The 19149-nt window shown below is 50.1% G+C and overlaps 1 protein-coding gene across 16 annotated transcripts in view; it reads right to left on the reverse strand.

The window, feature by feature from the left end:
- The window catches only part of CLMN (calmin), a 114495-nt gene that overhangs the window by 28308 nt on the left and 67038 nt on the right, over positions 1 to 19149 (reverse strand). For all 16 annotated transcript variants that reach the window (XR_011432133.1, XR_011432132.1, XR_011432136.1 and 13 more), the window contains 3 exons: positions 11944 to 12005; positions 6997 to 7092; positions 4722 to 4805 (listed from right to left, as the gene is read on the reverse strand). Coding sequence is in view for 9 of the 16 variants with exons in the window: in XM_023628338.2 (XP_023484106.2) it covers positions 4722 to 4805; positions 6997 to 7092; positions 11944 to 12005 (242 nt within the window). In the remaining 7 variants the exon portion in view is untranslated. The remainder of the gene's footprint in view (positions 1 to 4721; positions 4806 to 6996; positions 7093 to 11943; positions 12006 to 19149) is intronic.

Genomic DNA, 19149 nt, shown 5'->3' on the forward strand with positions numbered 1-19149 from the left:
GTCTGATCTAAGTATTGCTACCTCAGCTTTCTTTTCATTGCCATTTGCCTGGAGTATCTTTTTCCATCCCTTCACTTTCAGTTTCTGAGTACCTTTAGGTCTAAAGTTTGTCTCCTGTATGCAATATATATATGGGTCATGTTTTTTTATCCAATCAGCCACCCTATGTCTTTTTTTTTTTTTTTTTTTGGTGAGGAAGATTAGCCCTGAGCCAACATCTGTGCCAATCTTCTTCTATTTTGTATGTGGGATGCCTCCACAGCATGGTGGACAAGTGGAGCAGGTCCACACCGGGTATCTGAACCTGTGAACCCAGGCCTCTGAAGCAGAGTGTGTGGAACCCCAACCACTCAGCCACAGGGTTGGCCCCCCACCCTATGTCTTTTGATTGAAGCATTTAGTCCATTGACATTTAAAGTAGCTATTGATAAGAATGTACATATTGCCATTTTGTTACTTTTTTTCTGGATATTTTAGTAGTTCTCTGTTCCTTTCTTCTTCTCTTGCTCTATTTCCTTGTGGTTTGATGGCTTTCTTTAGTATTATGTTGGGGATCCTTTCTCTTAATTTTTTGTACATTTATTATAGGTTTCTGGTTTGTGATTACCATGAGGTTCATTTATAATCACCTACGTATATGGCAATCTATACTAAGCCGATAGTCTCTTAAGCTTGACCTCTTGCTAAAAGCTCTACTCTTTTACTATTCTCCTCCCACATTTTATGGGTTTTTTTTTAAGATTTTATTTTTCTCCTTTTTCTCCCCAAAGCCCCCTGGTACATAGTTGTATATTCTTAGTTGTGGGTCCTTCTAGTTGTGGCATGTGGGACGCTGCCTCAGTGTGGCTCGATGAGTGGTGCCATGTCCTCACCCAGGATTCGAACCAATGAAACACTGGGCCACCTGCAGCGGAGCACGCGAATTTAATCACTCGGCCACGGGGCCGGCCCCACATTTTATGTTTTTGATATCATATCTAACTTATTTTTTGTGTATGTGTATCCATTACCCTCTGATCGTGGAAATAGATAATTTTAGTACTTTTCTCTTTTGACCTTCATATTAGCTTCATAGGTGGTTGATCTGCTAACTTTACTGTATATTTGCCTTTACTCGTGGTTTTATTGTTTTTTTTTTTTTTTGATAATTTTCTTATTCCTATTTGTGGTCTTTTCCACTTAAATAAGTCCCTTCAGCATTTCTTGTAAGGCTGATTTCTAGGTGATAAACTCCTTTAGTTTTTGCTTGTCTGGGAAACTCTTTACCTCTCCTTCCATTCTGAATGATAACCTTGTTGGGTAAAGTATTCTTGGCTGTAGGTTTTTTCCTTTCAGCTCTTTACATATATAGTGCCACTCCCGTCTAGCCTGTAAGGTTTCTGCTGAGAAGTCAGCTGATAGCCTCATGGGGTTTCCTTTGTCTGTAACTTGTTGCCTTTCATTCTTGACATTTTAATTACAATGTGTCTTGGTGTGGGCCTCCTTGTGTTTATCTTGTTTGGTGCTCTCTGTGCTTCCTGTACCTGGATGTCTGTTTCCTTCCTTAGGTTAGGAAAGTTTTCAGCTATTATTTCTTCAAATAGATTCTCTGCTCCTTTGTCTCTCTCTTCTCCTTCTGGGACACCTACAATATGGATATTAGTGTGCTTGATGTTGTCCCAGAGGTCCTTTAGACTGTCCTTGTTATTTATTTTTTTTGAGGAAGATTAGCCCTGAGGTAACATCTGCCACCAATCCTCCTCTTTTTGCTGAGGAAGACTGGCCCTGAGCTAACATTCATGTCCCCATCTTCCTGTACTTTATATGTGAGATGCCTGCCACTGCATGGCTTGATAAGCGGTGTGTAGGTCTACACCCAGGATCCGAACCAGCGATCCCTGGGCCGTGGAATCAGAGTGCGCAAACCTAAGCACTGTGCAGCCCCTGTCCTTGTTCCTTTTAATCCTTTTTTTTTTTTTTTTTTTTTTACTATTTTTTTGGTAAGGGAAGATTGGCCCTGAGCTAACATCTGTTGCAATGTTCCTTTTTTTTTCTCCCCAAAGCCCCAGTACATAGTTGTATATCCTAGTTGTAGGTCATTCTAGTTCTTCTATGTGGGATGCTGCCACAGCATGGCCTGATGAGTGGTGTGTAGGTCCCTGCCCAGGATCTGAACTAGCAAACCCTGGGCTGCCCAAGTGGAGCATGCAAACTTAACCACTTGGCCACAGGGCTGGCCCCTAATTCTTTTTTCTTTTATCTGTTCAGCTTGGTGATTTCCTCTAGTCTTTCAACCAGCTCACTGACCTGTTCTTCTGTATCATCTACTCTGCTATTGAATCCCTCTAGTGAATTTGTTTCTTTTTTATATTTTCCAATTCTTTGTTGAAGTTCTGAGTTCATCCAGTCTTCTCCCAAGATCAGTGAGCATCCTTATAACTATTAGTTTGTACTCTTTGTCAGGTAGATTGTTTATCTCTGTTTCATTTAGTTATTTTTCTGTAGATTTTTCCTGGTCCCTTGTTTGGAACATATTCCTTTGTCTCCTCATTTTGCCTCTTTCTCTGTGTTTATATCTACGTTTTAGGTAGATCAGCTATGTCTTCCGATCTTGGAGAAATGGGCTTATGTAAGAGATGCCCTGTGCAGCCCAGCAGTGTGCTTTCCTCTTGTCACCAGTTCCAAATGTTCCAGGAGTGTCCCCTGTGTGGGCTACATGTGTCCTTCTGTTGTGGTAGGGTTGCTCTTGCTGCAGGTGCACAGGGAGGCTAGGCTGTCCCCCTTGTGGGATGGTTGTAATGCTCAGCGGTGTGCAGCTGCTATGGTCCCTTCAGTGACTTTCTTGAGTGTGGGCAGCCCCAGTGCAGTTGGCTGGGAGGTCTAATAGCACATTCCTGTAGCAGTTTTTCTATTAAGTGGGTAGGCACTGAGTGTGGCTGGCTGCTAGGCTCAGGGGCTGACAATTGCTGTAGGTCTTCAGCTTGCAAGGCTGTTGTCAGCTCTCTCAGGAGTGCAGCTGAGTGGGGCCAGCCCTGGGCACGGGAGCACACAATTGTTTCAGGTTTGGAAAGTGGGGCTGATCCTCTATGTGGCTTAAGATTGCTCCTGGCTGGCCGTGAAGCGCTATGGCTTGGACGTGGCTTTTTCCTCTCCAGGAAGGAATTCCTGCCTCTTCCGCCTCAGTCAGCACTGTCCCTTGTTGTGAGTGTTCTTTTTACCCAGTTTTCAGTTCTCTCTCAGGAGTAATTGTTCCAAAAGTAGCTGTAAATTTGTTGAGTCCATGGGAGGAGGTGAGTTCAGAGTCCACCTGCACCACCTTCTTGATGCTGGAAACACCACAGTCAATTTTAGAATGTTTTCATCACCTCAGAAAAAAACCCAGGCTCTTTATGGATCACCCCCATAATCCCCCATCCTCCCTCAACCCTAAGCAACCACTAATCTATTTTCTGCCTCTAGAGATTTCCCTGTCCTGGATAATTCAAAGGAATGGAATCATAGAATAAGTGGTCCTCCATATCTGCCATCTTTCATGTTTTCAAGGTGCATCCATGCTGTAGCCTGTACTGGTACTTCATTCTTTTTCATGGTTGAATAATATTCCATTGTATGGATATACTGCATTTTGTTTACCCATTCATCCATTGGTGAACATTTGGGTTGCTTCCACCTTTTGGCTCCTGTCAATGATGCTGCTATGAACTCTGCTGGGCTTGTGGCTGCCACGTCTGAACTCCCTCCCAAGTCTGGGGCTTTCCCCACAGTATGGCAGGCAGAGCCAGCCCACCTCCCCCTTCAGAAGCCAAAGGTGTTTCCCCTCCCCACTTGGCAGCTGGGGTGTGGGCAGTGGTCCAGGCTTGGCAGCCCAGGCCTCTGGATCTGAACGTGTGTCATGGAGTTCATTCCAGGGCCCATGGTGGCGGCAGTGATGTCCTTCTCCCAGAGGCAGCGGGGGCAGCAGGTTGAGGGGGCACCGCAGGCCTGGCATCCCCAGGTTCCATCCCTGACTCTCCGGCCCTTCAAGTTATTCCGTGCCCTACTCAGCATCCTTCCAGCCAATTCCTTGTCTGCTTCCCCCAGCCGAGGTCAGCTTCCACCGCTTCCCATCGAGAGCCCCGAGTGAATCAGATGAAGCTTCACCATCCACGCTGATGCTCAGGGGTTTTCCCCAGACTAACTGGTGAAACAATGCAAGCGGAGCTCTGGAAATTTCACCCCTCTAGGGTTACCCCTTCTCATTTTTGAAGGACATGAATCAGAGATCAAAAGACAGAAAAAGTGAATTTAAGTCTAGAAGGTTCTATCAAAGAGGGGAGAATTTTGTAATTTTCCCCTGGCTCATTTAACCCCTTTTCCTCTTTGCTTCTCCCACATTCTGAGTTCTAAGAGAAAGTTTCACGGTCTGACTTGCTCACTGTACCCTTATTCAAGGGAATGAAAAAGAAAATGTCAACTAAGTTCTAAGGATCTGAGAGCCAGTCAGCTGTTCCGTCCTTCCCATGACTGGATGTCCATCAGAGTTTTCATCCTGATGGACACAGAGGGGCGGGGGGGGGGGGAGTCAGGGACTATCGCTCCAACTGCTGGATTAGCTGAGTGAGTTCCGTTACATGTAAACTTAGTTTAATTTGACCATTTTAGCAGGGTCCGCTTTACACGCTTCTCCTGCGACCAGCACTTCAAATTACATCCTTTTTGTCACAGGAAAGCCCGTGTCTACAAGATGTGTTTCAAATACTCACATTGCTATCTTCCAAAAACTTAAGTGCTTTCGCTATGTTGTTCAACCGAAAAATACGATGGGACGAGGATTTGTACTCATGCAGCTGTAACACAAAACAGAGCAAAATGAGCAGTGAAACCAACAGAGGCGCTCAATGCCCAGGGGTGCCGCTGGGTGTGTTTTTCTTATTCTGTACCTTTTTCACATGAATCTCAAGAGGAAGTTAGGGGCTCAGAGCTGAAACCCACCCCTTATTTATGGTTCCTGGGAGTTAACTCACTCGAGTTGGTGAATGGGGGGGACCCAGGTGGGTTAAACGAGGGACAGAGTCGTCAGATTTTTCTCTCCAACCCGGTTCCTGGCTTTGGATACCCCTCCCTCCTGCAGAGACCTGCAGTGACACGTCTGCTGCGCTGATGGCTTCTGTCAGGGCAGGGGGCGTCCGCTGGGGGCGTCACCACACAGCCCCTAAATCATCCTCCGAGTCCCTCCCTGGGCAGCAGACGTTTCTGGTTTCTGGCCAAGAGCTTTGTGGACAGTTATCCCAGGTCTGGGTGTGGGGGAGAGAAGGGGAGAGGGTGGGCAGGAGAGAGGGGGAGGGAGAGAGAGGGAGAGAGAGAGGGGAACAGAATGAGAGAGGAGGAGGGAGAGAGACAAAGAAAGAGAGAGACAAAGGGAGAAAGATAGAGGCAGAGATACAGAGGCAGAGAGACAGACAGAGACAAAGACAGAGAAAAAGACAGAGAGAGATGGAGAGAGGGAGAAAGAGAGAAACAGAGTGTGGCACACAGAAAGCGAGACAGGTGCTGGAGAAGCCGACTCAGCCGTCAGCTGTCAGTCCTGGGAGCAGCATCACACAGCTCCTCCTGAACTGAAGCTCACTGAGGCTCCTCCAGGTGGATGGTTTACGCAACAAAGCAAACCCGTGGCGTCAGCTCCACCAGGTGGGAACCGCCAGGCAGGGCTGGTGGGGAAGAGGAGGCCTGTTCTCAGCTGGGCTCCAGAATCAAAGACTCTTAACGGAGGCCCATCAGGGACATGGCAGCATCGCCCAGTGCTCGGGCCACAGAGTGGGAGCCTGTGTTGCCGGGAACACAGAACGAGGGACTTCAATACAGTTTTTCAGGAAGCCCTTTGGGAACGACGCTGCTGGCTCATTGCTAGACCTGCTAAGAAACCAAATGCTATGTTTACTGCAACGGGTGCAGCCTTCATTGGGATTCATCACGTAACCGTGCACAGCCCCTTGGGGTGCGGCTCACGGGCATCTCCCATTTTGCTACTGGGACAGCAAAGACGGGAAGGGTGAAGGGTGTGATAAGACTCCAGCTACAATAGATCTGAGGCAGAGTAGGGGCCCTTGACTTTGAACACAGATCTGGAGAGGCCCGGCCGGGCTGAGCTGCGGCTTGGGAGAGCTGGACTCCATCACTGCACCTCTCTATCGGCCACCATGGGTCACTCAGGCCAAATCAAACACCCGACTCCAGAGCAGGGTTTCTCACCATCGACACTGCTGGCGTTTTGGCCAAATCACCGTGCCCCCTCAGGGGACGTCTGGCAATGTCTAGGGACGTTTTTGGTTGTCACACCTGGCATCCAGTGGGTAGAGACCAAGGATGCCATCACATATCCTGCAACACCCAGGACAGCCCCACGACAGAGAACGATCCGACCCAAATGTCAACAGTGCTGAGGCTGAGAAACGCTGCTCTGTGCAGGGGAGAAAGAGGACCGAACTGCACACAGCAGACACACGCAACAGGGGGACATCTGCAAGGAGCCAAAGTGGGATTCATTCCCACTCATGAACCTCAAGACCAGCTGCTTCAATTCAACTTCAGTCATACTTATAAGAGGGTTCTAGAAGCCAGCAGTTCTAGATTTCGCTTCGGGATGGATAATAGAATTTGGTTGGCATGAGGTCTTTCTCCTCCATCTTCCTGATTCTTAGCTATCATTCTAATTAATAAAATCACTGGTGAGCTAAACTTTAATGATCTCGTTCCCATCTATAGCCTTAAAGGACTCAGAAAAGACTGAGCATTTATTTACTTATTTACTTACTTACTAAAGTACATTTGCTAAAAAAGAAAAAAGAAAGATACTGCTTAGTTACCCACAATATCACTCTTAGTCCCTGGGAAAGGAATGTCACCTGCCAGGTTTCCTGCCACAGGACTTACTTATGGCCAGGAATGTGTACACGCACATAGATCAGTATTGGAAAGAAACCTTCAGCACTGTTCTCCTTCGCATCTTATTTCCTCCCGACGCTTCTATGACGTACGTACCAGATTTCGCCCAGACAGGACTTCTAACAAAGCCATTAGGATTTTGCCATCTTGTATATCAATGAACAGATCTTTCACTTCCAGAGGTGGGTCGCACTGTGGAAGAAGGTGAAGAAAGCAGCTGATTAGTGACCTGTGGCATCCACACAAGAACTTCAGGGCTGCAGGTTTCACTCAAGACAAAGTGTCCAGACTTCCAGACCCACCTACAGCCGGGCAGCAAGGCCCGCCTGAGGAGGGAGTGAGCCCATGTCCCTGAAGGTGGTGCCGGGCGGGAGGCGAGCTGGAGTGCGGCCGGGGGGTGGGGGTGGGGGGGACGGGTGGGACTCAGCGTCAGGCAGCCAACTGAACAAGAGACCCGTGGGGACCCTTCTAATCTGGGATATCAGACCCCCAAAGTAGATTACATCCACATTCCTCCTTGAGGAGAGAAAGAAATGCATGTCTTGGTTACAGCCTTCCACAGAGTAAAATAATTCTAGAAGCAGGGCTCACAGGAAGCTAGCTAGTGCAAGCCCTTCACCTCAGATTTGGGGAAACAGGTTCCAAGAGGCTGGGTGGCATGCCCAGTGTTCGGTCAGGTCACCTCTCTGGTACAGTCCTGCTTCCTCACCAGGACACATGGGGTGAACACAAGGGCAGCCTGGATCCCACCGTGATGACGTGACCATGGTCAGTGACCCTCTGGGCCTCAGTTGGGGTGTTGGCAGGGCCCCCCACCTTCAGGACCTGCTCAGTCTCCACGGGTGCGCCTGCCTGAGGTGCCTGTTGTCACTTCATCAATATTTGGTCCAGGTTTGGAGGTGGGGCCCTCAGCAGAGGAAGCCAGGTGGGTGGCTGCTGTGAGTGACTTGAGAGGGAGTGGAGGGTGGATGGACACACAGCGGGCCCACTGAACGGCTGATGGTCGGGAGCGGGAGAGAATTCCTTCCACCCCCAAGCGTGTAGGTCCGTCGGGAACTCAAAGGTTGAGAGGCTCATTTATATGTACAAGCTCATACACATTTCCATGTTTAGCTATCAAAGCAACACATGCTCTTTCTAACAAATCAAACTAATTAAAATTGTATAAAAAAGTTAATCAGCTGAATGCCACTCCCTCTGTTCCTCCACAAATCCAAGATTCTTGAGATGAACCAATGTTGTCTCAAGACGCACCTTTCACCTGTTCCGAGAGAAGCAACACGACTGAGTTCAAATCCAGCGTCTGCCCTCAACAGGGACTTGCCCTTGGTGGTTTTCCTTAACCTCCCTGGGCCTGAGAGTCTTCATATGCAAGGTCCCAGAGGATAGAGGCCAAAATGGAATGGGATCATGCAGGTAAAGTGTCTGCCACAGATTAATAGCACCTTCCCAGATTAACAGCATCAGTAAAACCAGCTTACTATTAAGCTGGTTTCTGCCGAGTCTTGGGGGGCCCTCTCTAGTAAGGCATTGCATCCAGGGGCTGTACACCTCCCAGCTGGAGATGTGCAAGGGGGATGTCCTCAGCTGGCCCTCCTCATGGAACGGCTCTTGAATTACCCTCTCTCGGCCCCACTTGCTTCTTGTTCTGGGTTCCCCGGGTCATTCAGTGGCAGCCCCAGTTCACCCGGGCTCTCCCCTCTTCCCAGGGGAAAAGAGAACTCTCCACACAGGATCCGGAGCATGGAGAAGGCCTGCGTGGGAAGGAGGACCCCAGCTTTCCTCTCTGAGCTTGACCTGGAGAGATCCACAGTCTAGGTGACCCGATGCTGTGCCGTCCAACACGGGGTCCAACGAGAGCTTGGCCGGATGCAGCCTGGGGTCCGTGGGGCTGGCGGTAACTTATAGTCAGATGCTCCAATGAAGGGATTTGCAAACTGTTTCCCGGAACCCTAGGCGTCAGCAGAGCGGCTTCAGGGCACCCCATGGGGGCACTGTACCCACTTATCAGAGGCTCAGCTCTTATCGGCCTTTATTTAGGGTTCTAGGTAAGACTTTGCTTGAAGAAAGCTCTCTGTTGACTAAACAAGTTTGATAATAACTCCTGAATGCAGTAAGGTTAGCGCCTGCTGCCCCAGATTCTCAGGGAACAGGGTCCTGAAACGTGCATTTTTAATGAGCCCTGACCCCGGCATGAATTCTCTGTTTAGCTTTTGGAACTGGGGCCTTTGGCAACATTACAACAGTTGGGCTGGGTGCTCACTCTGCTCCTGGGTACAATGGAAGGAGGTGTTCACATAGGAGACAGGACGCATGGGGGTGGCGGCAACTGTAACCAGCCAGAGAGCCAGGAAAAGGAAAGAAAGGCCAGAGTAAGGAAAATCTTGGAAACACGGTGGAGCTGTGGCCCCGGCACCCTCTTCCTCCAGGAAGGCCTCCTCCCCGTGAGAGCCTTGAGGGTCTGTGTTTTCTTTTCTTATTAAGGAAGGTGGCATTTCCTTACTCCTTACACGTGAGCTCCCGACCCCCCGTGAGTCAAAATACGGGGCAGTTCCACCCACAGGTGCACAGAAGAGGGCTCTGCTTCAAGGACAGCAGAGACTTTGAACCAAAAGGCAAACTATTTTCTCTGCAAACTCCCGCAGCTTCTCGGGTGCATTCCTCCCGGGCTGCCGGCGTCAGGTTACAGAGCCTCTTACGGAAATGTTATTCCTGTTAATGCGAGGCAGAAACCGTGAGACCCGAACAAAACACCCCCTGATCGATGGACTAACAAAATTCCCAGTGACCAGCCCCGACCGTGGCCAAGCCCTGCTTCTGCATTCAAGCTGGAGAATAATTTCCATTGACAGTGTCTGTAAGAGCCGCCGCGGCAGCAGCACACGGGGCCTTGGCTGGAGTCCATCCTGCGAGATGGCAGGAGGAGAAATTGAAATGGCTCCAGTGAAAACACTCTCCGGGCCCCAGCCTTCCGCGGGCTTCACGAGATTGGTATGGCCAAATAAACAGAACCCCCAGGGCTTTCTTCGTGATCTAATGCCTTGGGTGAATTAAGGAATTTTTCCAGAAGCCAGAGACTCAGTAAATATTTCTGACAGCCTTCAAATTGCAGTTAAGCCCAATTCCCCAAGGCGTTCCTGGGTTTCCTTTACATGAAAGGGGGTTCTTGAGAGTCTCAAGGTTGGAAACACGGCTGTTAATTTTGCCCTGTTTATATTAGGCATCAGTTTCAGGTGCTATCTGATTTGTCTTCAGAGTGGGTGCTACCCACCTGCCCAGAAAAAGGAGGGGCACAGCCAAGGAGAAAACCCCGGATACGAGAAATGGTGACAGAGGTTCAGGGGGGTGAGTGAGCGCGTGGGTATGTGCTATGTCACCCTCTGCACTTCGCTGTATTTATTTTTTAATTTAAAAAAAAAAAAAGAAAGAAAGAAAGACGCCATGGCTACACTCTGTCCACCAGGAGGAATTTCCAGCTACCCGGACACACATCAGGCATCAATTTAGGAGTTCAGTGAAATCAGGTTTGGGGAACGGGTTTCCTTTTTTCCAAAAATAACATGTCACTTTATGAGCACTGCCAAAACGCACCAATAGTCAAAACAAGTGGCAAATGATTTATAATGCTTCACCCATGACACACAGACTTTCACCTAAAGAGTTCAGGAACCTCCTGAGCCAAGGAACCCATTCGATGGGTGGGGAACAGAGGTGTGGGTGGTCCAGGGCCTGCTCGGGAAATACTACAGGCCTAAAGGTAACCTATGTGAATGAGAATTTGGATCAGGAGCTCTAGATCCTAAAAACCACATTTATTTATTTTCTCTGCTTTCTAACCATTACGATGATTTCCCCTAAGAACCTTTCTTTTGGGTTAACTCTAAGGACAGTCAATGGTTACTCCCGTACCTTTTAAGAGGAGAGGAGAGAGTAAAACACATATTTCTAAAATAATTCAAGTGGGGTACTTGAATACTACCAGCTTTAGAAAGAAATGAGAGGACTGGACTGGGTCTCTTCGGAGAACCAGGGAGTGGAATTTAAGAAGAAATGCAGAGAGTAAAACGAATCCTGATAAATCCGGCAGCCTTTAAAGAGAGAAAGACTCTCTCCTCCCCCAGCCCGGGGCAACTTAGAATATTTCCTGTCTTGGGGCCTAACCCAGTGCGCGAGGTGGCTCAGATTTCTCCCTCCGAGCTGTTTATCAGGTCCCTGCCCCTTTTCTGCTACTCATCATTCTGTCCGCTTCTTAGGACGAGGTGGTTGAGCGCTTTCGTTTTACAGTGTGTATGCACGAGAAGCTTATAGACAAAATGCAATTCAAAATGGCCCGGCCCGAGAATGTTACCAAGAAAGGAAAAGGGGGAAAGAAGGGCCATGAAGCTGAATGTGCAGAAGGCACAGGAGGAGCCTCTTTCTAGGTGGTGGATTGCAGAAGCCTTCTACCTTCTCGAAGCCTCTGTTTGCTCATTTGTAACAGAACGAGGGGTAACGAGAATCATCATGAGGCTAAAAGAGATGTGCGGTGCGCTAAGCAGGGTACCGATGCACCAAAAGGGGCAGGGGATGCTGCTGATTAATAGCAAGGCTGTGTGATTTACAAGGGCACCTGGCCTTGCTGAGAGGCGTCAGGAGTTCTCGCATAAATCAATCCAAGTACTAGACCTCAAGACGCCTCCCACCCCGCTGGGTTTGCATCCGAGGGCAACTGCCTCCTGCCCATAGAAAGGTCTGGATTCTTCCAACCAGGAAGGTCTTCTACTTTTGCTCATCTATTCCTACTGAAAGACACACCTCTTCTTCGCCAACGAGACTGAGAACCCCAAGAGGAGAAAACCACGTCTTGTCTTACCTCCATGTTCCCAGCTCCAAGCTGGACACCCAGCAAGGAGAACGCACTCCGTAGATGTGTAAACGAATTAATGAAAAAAACATAACACCCCCCCCACCAACACAGAGCCATCACTTCTTTCTCAGCGCACAATGAACTGTACACTCAGTTACGGACGAATCTACCACTTAGAAACTCCAGGGCCCACTTACCTTCTCTAGATGTAGATTTATCCATCGCGTAAAGGTCCTCTTCTGCACATTTTCCCTCTCAACTGAAAACAAAGAAGTGCCATGAGCTGGGCAAAAAGAAGTGTGTGCAAAATCCCGCCCTCCTCTTCCCAAGGGGAGGTTATAGGAGAAGGGCAGGCCAAGCCCTGCAGGGTCCCAAGTGTGGACGGGGCCCTTCCCAGAGGGGCATGGCAAGGGGTTGCGTGGCACCCAGAATCCATTTTCCCCAGCCTGGTCCCAGAGCATCTTAAAGAGATTAAATACCCATGAATTCAGACACACAGAACAAAATGTTCTACACAACCTAATGCGAGCATTCAGTATTTGACTCTCCAGCTTAAGAAGCACTGGTGGGAAGACACCAGTAAAAGCACAAGGCGATGGTGTGGCCAACCTGCTGGGCAGTGATGGGTCTGAGGAGCTGGGATGGAGGTGAGACGGGGCGAGGAGGAGGGGAGGTCACTGACTGGGAATTGGGATGGGGGCTCTGGAACGTGCCAGAGTGTGGCAGAAAGAATTCGACAGTCCTAGGTCAAACTGCTAGCCTGGTCATCTCCCAGCTTTGTGTCCTTGTGCCAGTTGCCTGTCCCCATGTCTGATCTGCCTCATGAAAATAAGAAGCTCACTTCCAGGTTGCCATAAAAATACCTGCATTGCTGCAAGTCAAGCTCAACACAGTTCTTGGCACAACGGCTGCCCTTTTTCTTTTTCTTTGTGGCTATTAATTTTAGACCCAGGGGACACTTCGCGCCCTTCAGGAAGGCGGAGTTCTGCAGGCGTCCGCCGCAGAGCCCCGGTGAGCAAAGAGGACAGAAACCAGACACACATCCCTTCTCCCCGGGGAGAGCGTTTACCAAACAGGCTTCTCAAGAAAGACCTCTCCTTTTCGAGGGTTACTGCCATCTATCCAGCACTAATTGTGTCCTGGACATTTTGTTTCCATTAATCTTTAAACCTGACAACACTGTCTGCAAAGTAGAAACTATTATTTTACAAATGAGTAGAACGGTGCCCAGGGAGGGACCAGGACTTGCCCAGGGTACCAGCTGGAGAGAGGAAGCACTGGACATCACCCCCAGGTCTGTGTGCCCCCCATCAGCCAGCACCCTGGAAATGGAAGGCCTGGGTTTGAATTCCAGCTCTTTGAATTACAACAAAGGCATCTGCAATAGTAATGACAATGATTGAAAAAGTCTTTACCGAGCCCTTGCAATGTGGCAGCTACTCATCCAGGCAGTTTACACGAATTCGCTGATTTAATCCTTACTACAAGCCTCGGAGGCAGGGCCTCTCAAATCCTTCAGATGGGAAAACTGGGGCGTTTGCCCAACGCACAATTAGTAAGGTTACTGTTCCTAATTTACAGATGAAGAAACTGAGGGCCGAATAGTTAGTAAGCAGCAAAGTTGGGACTTGGAACTGGATTCTGTGCTCTTCCCCCTCCCTCCTGAGCTCTGGACATCAGCTGGCTTGGTGCCCTGGGACCCAGAGGGAGTTTCCGCGATGGAGTGGCAGCACCAGTCCCTGGGTCTGGTTGCTGGTGAACGGTGGCAGCGCCCCTACAGCTTCAAGCTGCTACCCTCTCGGGAAGCTTCCTAGAAATGTCGGAGCCAGATGACTCCTGAATTAGTAAGTTCTGGATTTTAACATACTGGAAGAACATATCACATAGGCTTAAAAACATTTCACGTTTCTTTAGCAATAAGAAAATGAGAGGCAATTTATCTCCTGGGGGAGGAAAAAAAGCTACGTTTTCTGTAACAACTGTAGCTCTTTTTCCCTCTCAGCCTCATTATGACTGATGCCCATAAATCAAAGTTTAATATTGTGCCTTTCAATCTTTTTAATTGAAGAGCCAGCAGACAGTAATTATGCACAGAACTGCTTTTCTCTCATTTTCCTCCTTTTCTGTAAGGGAAGGTCACTGGCAAGTAGCTATAAGGATTAAAGATCTAATTCCAGGAAACTGTGTTTGGTGGGCAGGGAGAGGTGGGAGAAAGGAAAAGAAGTTGACGGAAATGAGGTAGGGAGGGAGCATCTGTTGTAGAGTCTCAGAAGATCAGAGAGATCTTTCCACCTCTGCAGCTTTTTCCATAGTACAGATGTTCCGCAGTTACCATCCCTCTGTTGACGGACACAGCTATTTCCAGTTTTTCACTGTTATGAGCAGGGCAGCAACAAACATACTCGTACGAGCGCCTGGCACGCGGTTCTTTGTGCACAAGTGTACGAATATAGTTCTCACGCTTGACAACTGACAGAGGACCTGCTGGGTCTCGGTGGTAGGCACATTTAAAATGTTAATAGCTACTTCCAAATTGCCCTCCCAAAAGGCTGCCCCAGTTTATATTTTCACCCCCACCTGTCTTTAAACAAGTTTATGGGGATTGTAAAGTATTTACACACACATTCAAACCCTCAGGCTGGTTTTCCATATGGCTTCAGAGAGAGCAAAGTTTGTATCCTGAAACAGAAGTGCATTCAGTGAAAGCCTGAGAGAACGTGGGTTGGGCTGTTAGTTTAATGGTGTTGAAGGGTGTAAATGAGGAAGTGGGTGTTCGTTAGTCTATATATGCCTCATCTGTCTGTCTACCCACCCAACCCATCTGTCCATCTGTCCCCCATCCATCCATCTGTCCATCCATCCACCCATCCATCTGTCTGTCTGTCCATTCATCCATCTATCCATCTATTGGGTCGTCCATCCATCCTCCCAGCTGATACTCATTGAGTGACTACTCTTTGCTGGGACTATGCCAGACCCTGTAGGCAAAATCAGAGATGAAAAACCAAGTATTCATGGAATCTGCACTTCAAGAATTCACAGCCATGCAGGAGAGAAAAAACACGGATGCCACAAGGCACATATGCAAGAAGAAATGAACTAGACGTTTCAGGGGCTGACAGGATGGGAGGGAGACATTTCAGACCTCATGGGGTATTCCTCCAGGGGCCCTAAGAGGATCCCATGGTAGAAGTGGGACATGGAGGGGCTCCTGAAGGCAAAGACAGCGTGCTACCTCTGCCCTGATCCAGAGCCATCCTCTGGGTATCTTCCCTTCCAACCCAGCCAAGGCCAGTGGGCGAATCTGGGCACCAAGCAGCTTCGACAGCAAGGCTGACCCATGAGAGGGGAAGGTGATGACTGAAGATACCAGGGGACCGTGAGACTAAAACACAAATAGCAGATGAGTCCCAAACTGAACTAGGGTACGGAGACAGTGTTTTCTGGCCCTGAAACTGGGACACATGGCTCAATACACTGGAGAGAGAGACTGAGAGTTCAGCCTGCCCCAGAACATCCACCGGAGAGCCACACGCCATTAGCCGTGCGACCTTGCACAAGCTCATGACTTTCAAAGTGCCTTTGCCTCAGTCTCCCCTCTAGAGAATGAGGATGACTGTGCCTCCCGCACAGGAATGCTGTGAAGATGCAATGGGATCACCCCACAAGGGATCCCCAATAGCTGTTCCATCAGGGCCACTTCCCCGCCCCCCAGTCACACAGCACGCCCTGGACTTGGGGTACTTTGTCTGGCGTCTGACGCTCTTTCACAGCCTTCCTTCTCCATTTCAGATGCCCACCCCCCTCCCCCAGGCCTTTCCTACTTCTGGCCTGCCAAGACTCCATAAACTTTATATAGTTTCCATAAATCGCATGGCCGCTTTTTTCCACCACACCTATCACGTTGTAAAGGTGTAGGGAACCATTTCCCTGGAGGAGTCTGGCCTTCTCACGGAGTGTTTGGGCCCCCGACTCCCGTGTGGGTTTCCTGAGCAAGAAGAGGGTAATAACAGCGCCATAAAAGCCCCATCCCGGCTCTGCCTGGCCGGCCAGGGTGCCCGCAGGCAGGGGCAGCGTGGAGGAGGAGGAGCAGCTCATCGGGCCCCGGACTCTAGGGATGCAGACAGAAAGGGAGGCCCAGCCTTCTGGCCCAACTCCATCATCCCAAACTCCCAGGCGAGACTTTGGCCCCAGCTTTGCCAAGAACAGACAATTTGAAAATGGGAGGTGTGACATTTCTCCCTTCTCCAGGCCACCAGTGGCCGGCTTAGGAGTTGGGAGGCACAGAGATAAAACAGATGCATTTACACCTGTGGCCTCCTTTCCCTTGGTCCACATTTCCCTCAAACCTACTTTCTATATAATATTTCCTCTATGAGAAAGGAACCCATGAGAAAGGCTTGATGGCTTTATCTGTTTATAAAAGTTATATGCTCATTATAAAAGAGAACTATATCTAAAATCTCTTGAAATCTCGTTATACCTGGAGATCACCACTACTGAAATTTTATGGACCATCCTTCCAGAACCACACACACACAGACAAACAGGCACACCCACGGAGCTAAGGCAGGTACACCACTTCACTGTGATCAGTAAGTGATCCAGCGTTTCTCAAAGCATCGACCATGGACCCCTAACAGGAGGAGCCTCTGGGGGAGAGCTAAAATGCTAATTCCTGGACCCCGTCCAAGACCTACTGACTCACACGTTCTGGGACCTGGGAGAATGCATTTAACCAGCTTGGCGGGTGATGACGGCTCATGGTTTGAGAAGCCAGGTCTTAGTGGGAAGAGGCAGTTGGCACAATTCTTTGGTCATCTGTGGGCACAGTAGAGAATGCAGTGGGAGAATGCATGTCACTTGGCGTAGAGGAAAGAGCAGGCAGTCTGGACCAGGCACAGGGGCCCCACTGCAGACCAGGTGTGGACGGGGATAGGACGCCCGGGCTTGCGGTGATGATTAAGCACGGTATCGCTCACCGGCACCGGGCAAGAAAGAAGTCCTTCCCTTTCCTTCTCTGTCTGGGGGCCCCTCCTGATAACGGCTGGAGTGCTGAATTCATAGAGTTGGGGGCTCCAATTCTCCTGAGAGGGGAGTCAGAGTTCACCTAGGAGGACCGCAAACCAGAATCCCGCAGGGAGGCCTTATCCTCTGACGTCCATCCAGACGGGGCAGTTGGGAGCATCTGTTTCCAGCTCCAAAAGCGCTGCCTGGGCGAAAGGAGGGAGGCACATGGGGCAGTATGGCTCATCTCTAGGCATGCCAAGACCTTAGCCCAGGGCAGGGCATGTCGTAAGTGCTTAACAAATGCACCCGTTGTTAGCACTGCTAACCTAGGACGAGCTCGGGAACTTTTCCGAGGTTGAGCTTCTTCTCTGTTAACATGGAGACAACGCCTCCCTTCACCAAATGAGAAGATGATGCCCCTGTGCCGGGTGCACCAAGGAGCTCGGGAGACAGACTCATCCGTTCTCACCGTTCACGGCGCCTCCTGGACACAGACACTGGCCCTTCGGACGGCTCTCCTTCAGCAAGTCCTCACAGAGCCCAGCTCCTCTATACAAGGCCACCTGGCAGCCACGGAGGCTGGGGGAAGCCACCTGGCTCCTTGTAGCTGGGTCCGTGCTGGGGAGGGGGCGGCAGAGGCCACAAGGCAGGGTGCATCCCATCTGGACCCTGGTGGGGTGTGTGGGGGGGTGTCACACACCCACAACTAGGACAGCAAGGTCATCTGGGGCTGGCAACAGCTGGTGGGCTTGCCCTGTCCCTGGTGGGAAGGTCACCGAGGGTGAAGTCCCCCGCATCTGTCCAAGAGGAGGCCCCGCACTTTTACCCTTTACTCCTGTTCTGCAGGGGGCAAGCCCCTGGCATGTATCTGCTCCCGTGCCTCAGGCATCGTTTCCTGCCAACCGGGGCGCTGTACAGAGGACCATCTTGGCTCCAGGGGACAGCCACACCCCCTGCTGGTGACAGGCTCCAGGGGTTCCCTGGTCCTGAAATCTCTTGCCCAACCTTACACATCAGCAACCTCCTGAGATGCTCACAGACGCTTTTCCATTCTTGTCGGAGCTGACCTCCTCCGCTGTCTGGGAAACCCATTCTCCTCCTTGGAAATAGATTCTTTTTCTCCATGGCTCTGACTCCCTCCCATTCCAAGGGTCCTCCTTGGCTCATGTCAGCCATGCCCCTCACTCCTCAGCTCGTGCTGGCCCCTGGGGATCTTTAAACCCCAGAGACACATCTTCTCTCTCTCTCTGCTCACAGAGGCAGCCCCACCAGCTGGTGCCACCAGACCACAAAGGGCACTTACCGCGTCATGGGTGGTGCACAGAGACGCCGGCGCGCGGGTGGCCCCCGCCTGCCCCTCCAGCCCTCGAGGCTGCTGGACCCTTGGGAGTCCCCGGACTCTCGGAGAAGACGCCCCCCCACCCCCGGTCCTGATGCGCGGGCCCCTGCCTGGTGGTTTTGCTCCTTTCTCCATCTTTCAACACCTCCCAGAAACACAACCTCATTACATGGCCCCATGCTGGTTCACTTGAGAAATAAAACTCAGAAACAAATTAAACAGCAATTTCTTTTTAAACAGGAGAGGGGCCAGGCTTCGGGAACACCAGGCCAATGTCCTTCGGTTCTGACTCCCGGGGGCCGCTCCCCCCACCGCCCCCCAGCACTGGTGGTATTAAAGCTGAGGCCTCCATGGGGTTTGCACCAGCAGCGATTCTGCATTTAATTTCCTTTGTTTTTCCTCCCCGTAAGGTTGGTCTGACCCAAGTCCCTTTTATCGAGACTTTGGTAATAAAATGCAAAACCCTCCTCGGGACCACAGGCCAAGCAGCATGCAACTACTCAAGTAAGTGCAGAGAAGCGGCAGGCCGGGGCTGGCAGCGCCCTCTCACCCTCTCTCCACTCCTCTCTGCCTCTTCTCCTTTGTCCCTTGTGCGGGCCGGGGATGCGCCGATGGGCATCAAGTCCAAGTGTGAATAACCTGCTGGAGCCGGTGCAAACCGGTGGTCTCCCCATGCTGCCCGTAGAGACTCAAACAAAACTGCCAAGCCCCTTTTAACTGGGGACTTAGACCCAATTCTCTCACAGGTCCCAGAGGCCACCAATTAACATACCACGTCCTGCCCTGCATGCCCCTGCTTCTCAGCTGCTCCAAAACACATAACCCAGGGCTCCAAAGAGCTAGTCCCAATTACACACCAAATTAAGTTTAAGCTATATATTTATATATATAGGGCTGGTGCCTGTAACTGAAATAAAAAATAAACCCGCTCCAGTGTTTTCTGGGAGCGATTCTAACTTCAATACTAAACCTCAGCCCACCTTGATTTATGACAGATGACGCCAGCCAGTCATAAAAACCCAAGCTTAGGAAAAGCGATTGTAACATCCACCCA

The sequence above is a fragment of the Equus caballus genome, chromosome 24, assembly GCF_041296265.1.
Source record: "Equus caballus isolate H_3958 breed thoroughbred chromosome 24, TB-T2T, whole genome shotgun sequence".
NCBI classification, from domain to species: domain Eukaryota; kingdom Metazoa; phylum Chordata; class Mammalia; order Perissodactyla; family Equidae; genus Equus; species Equus caballus.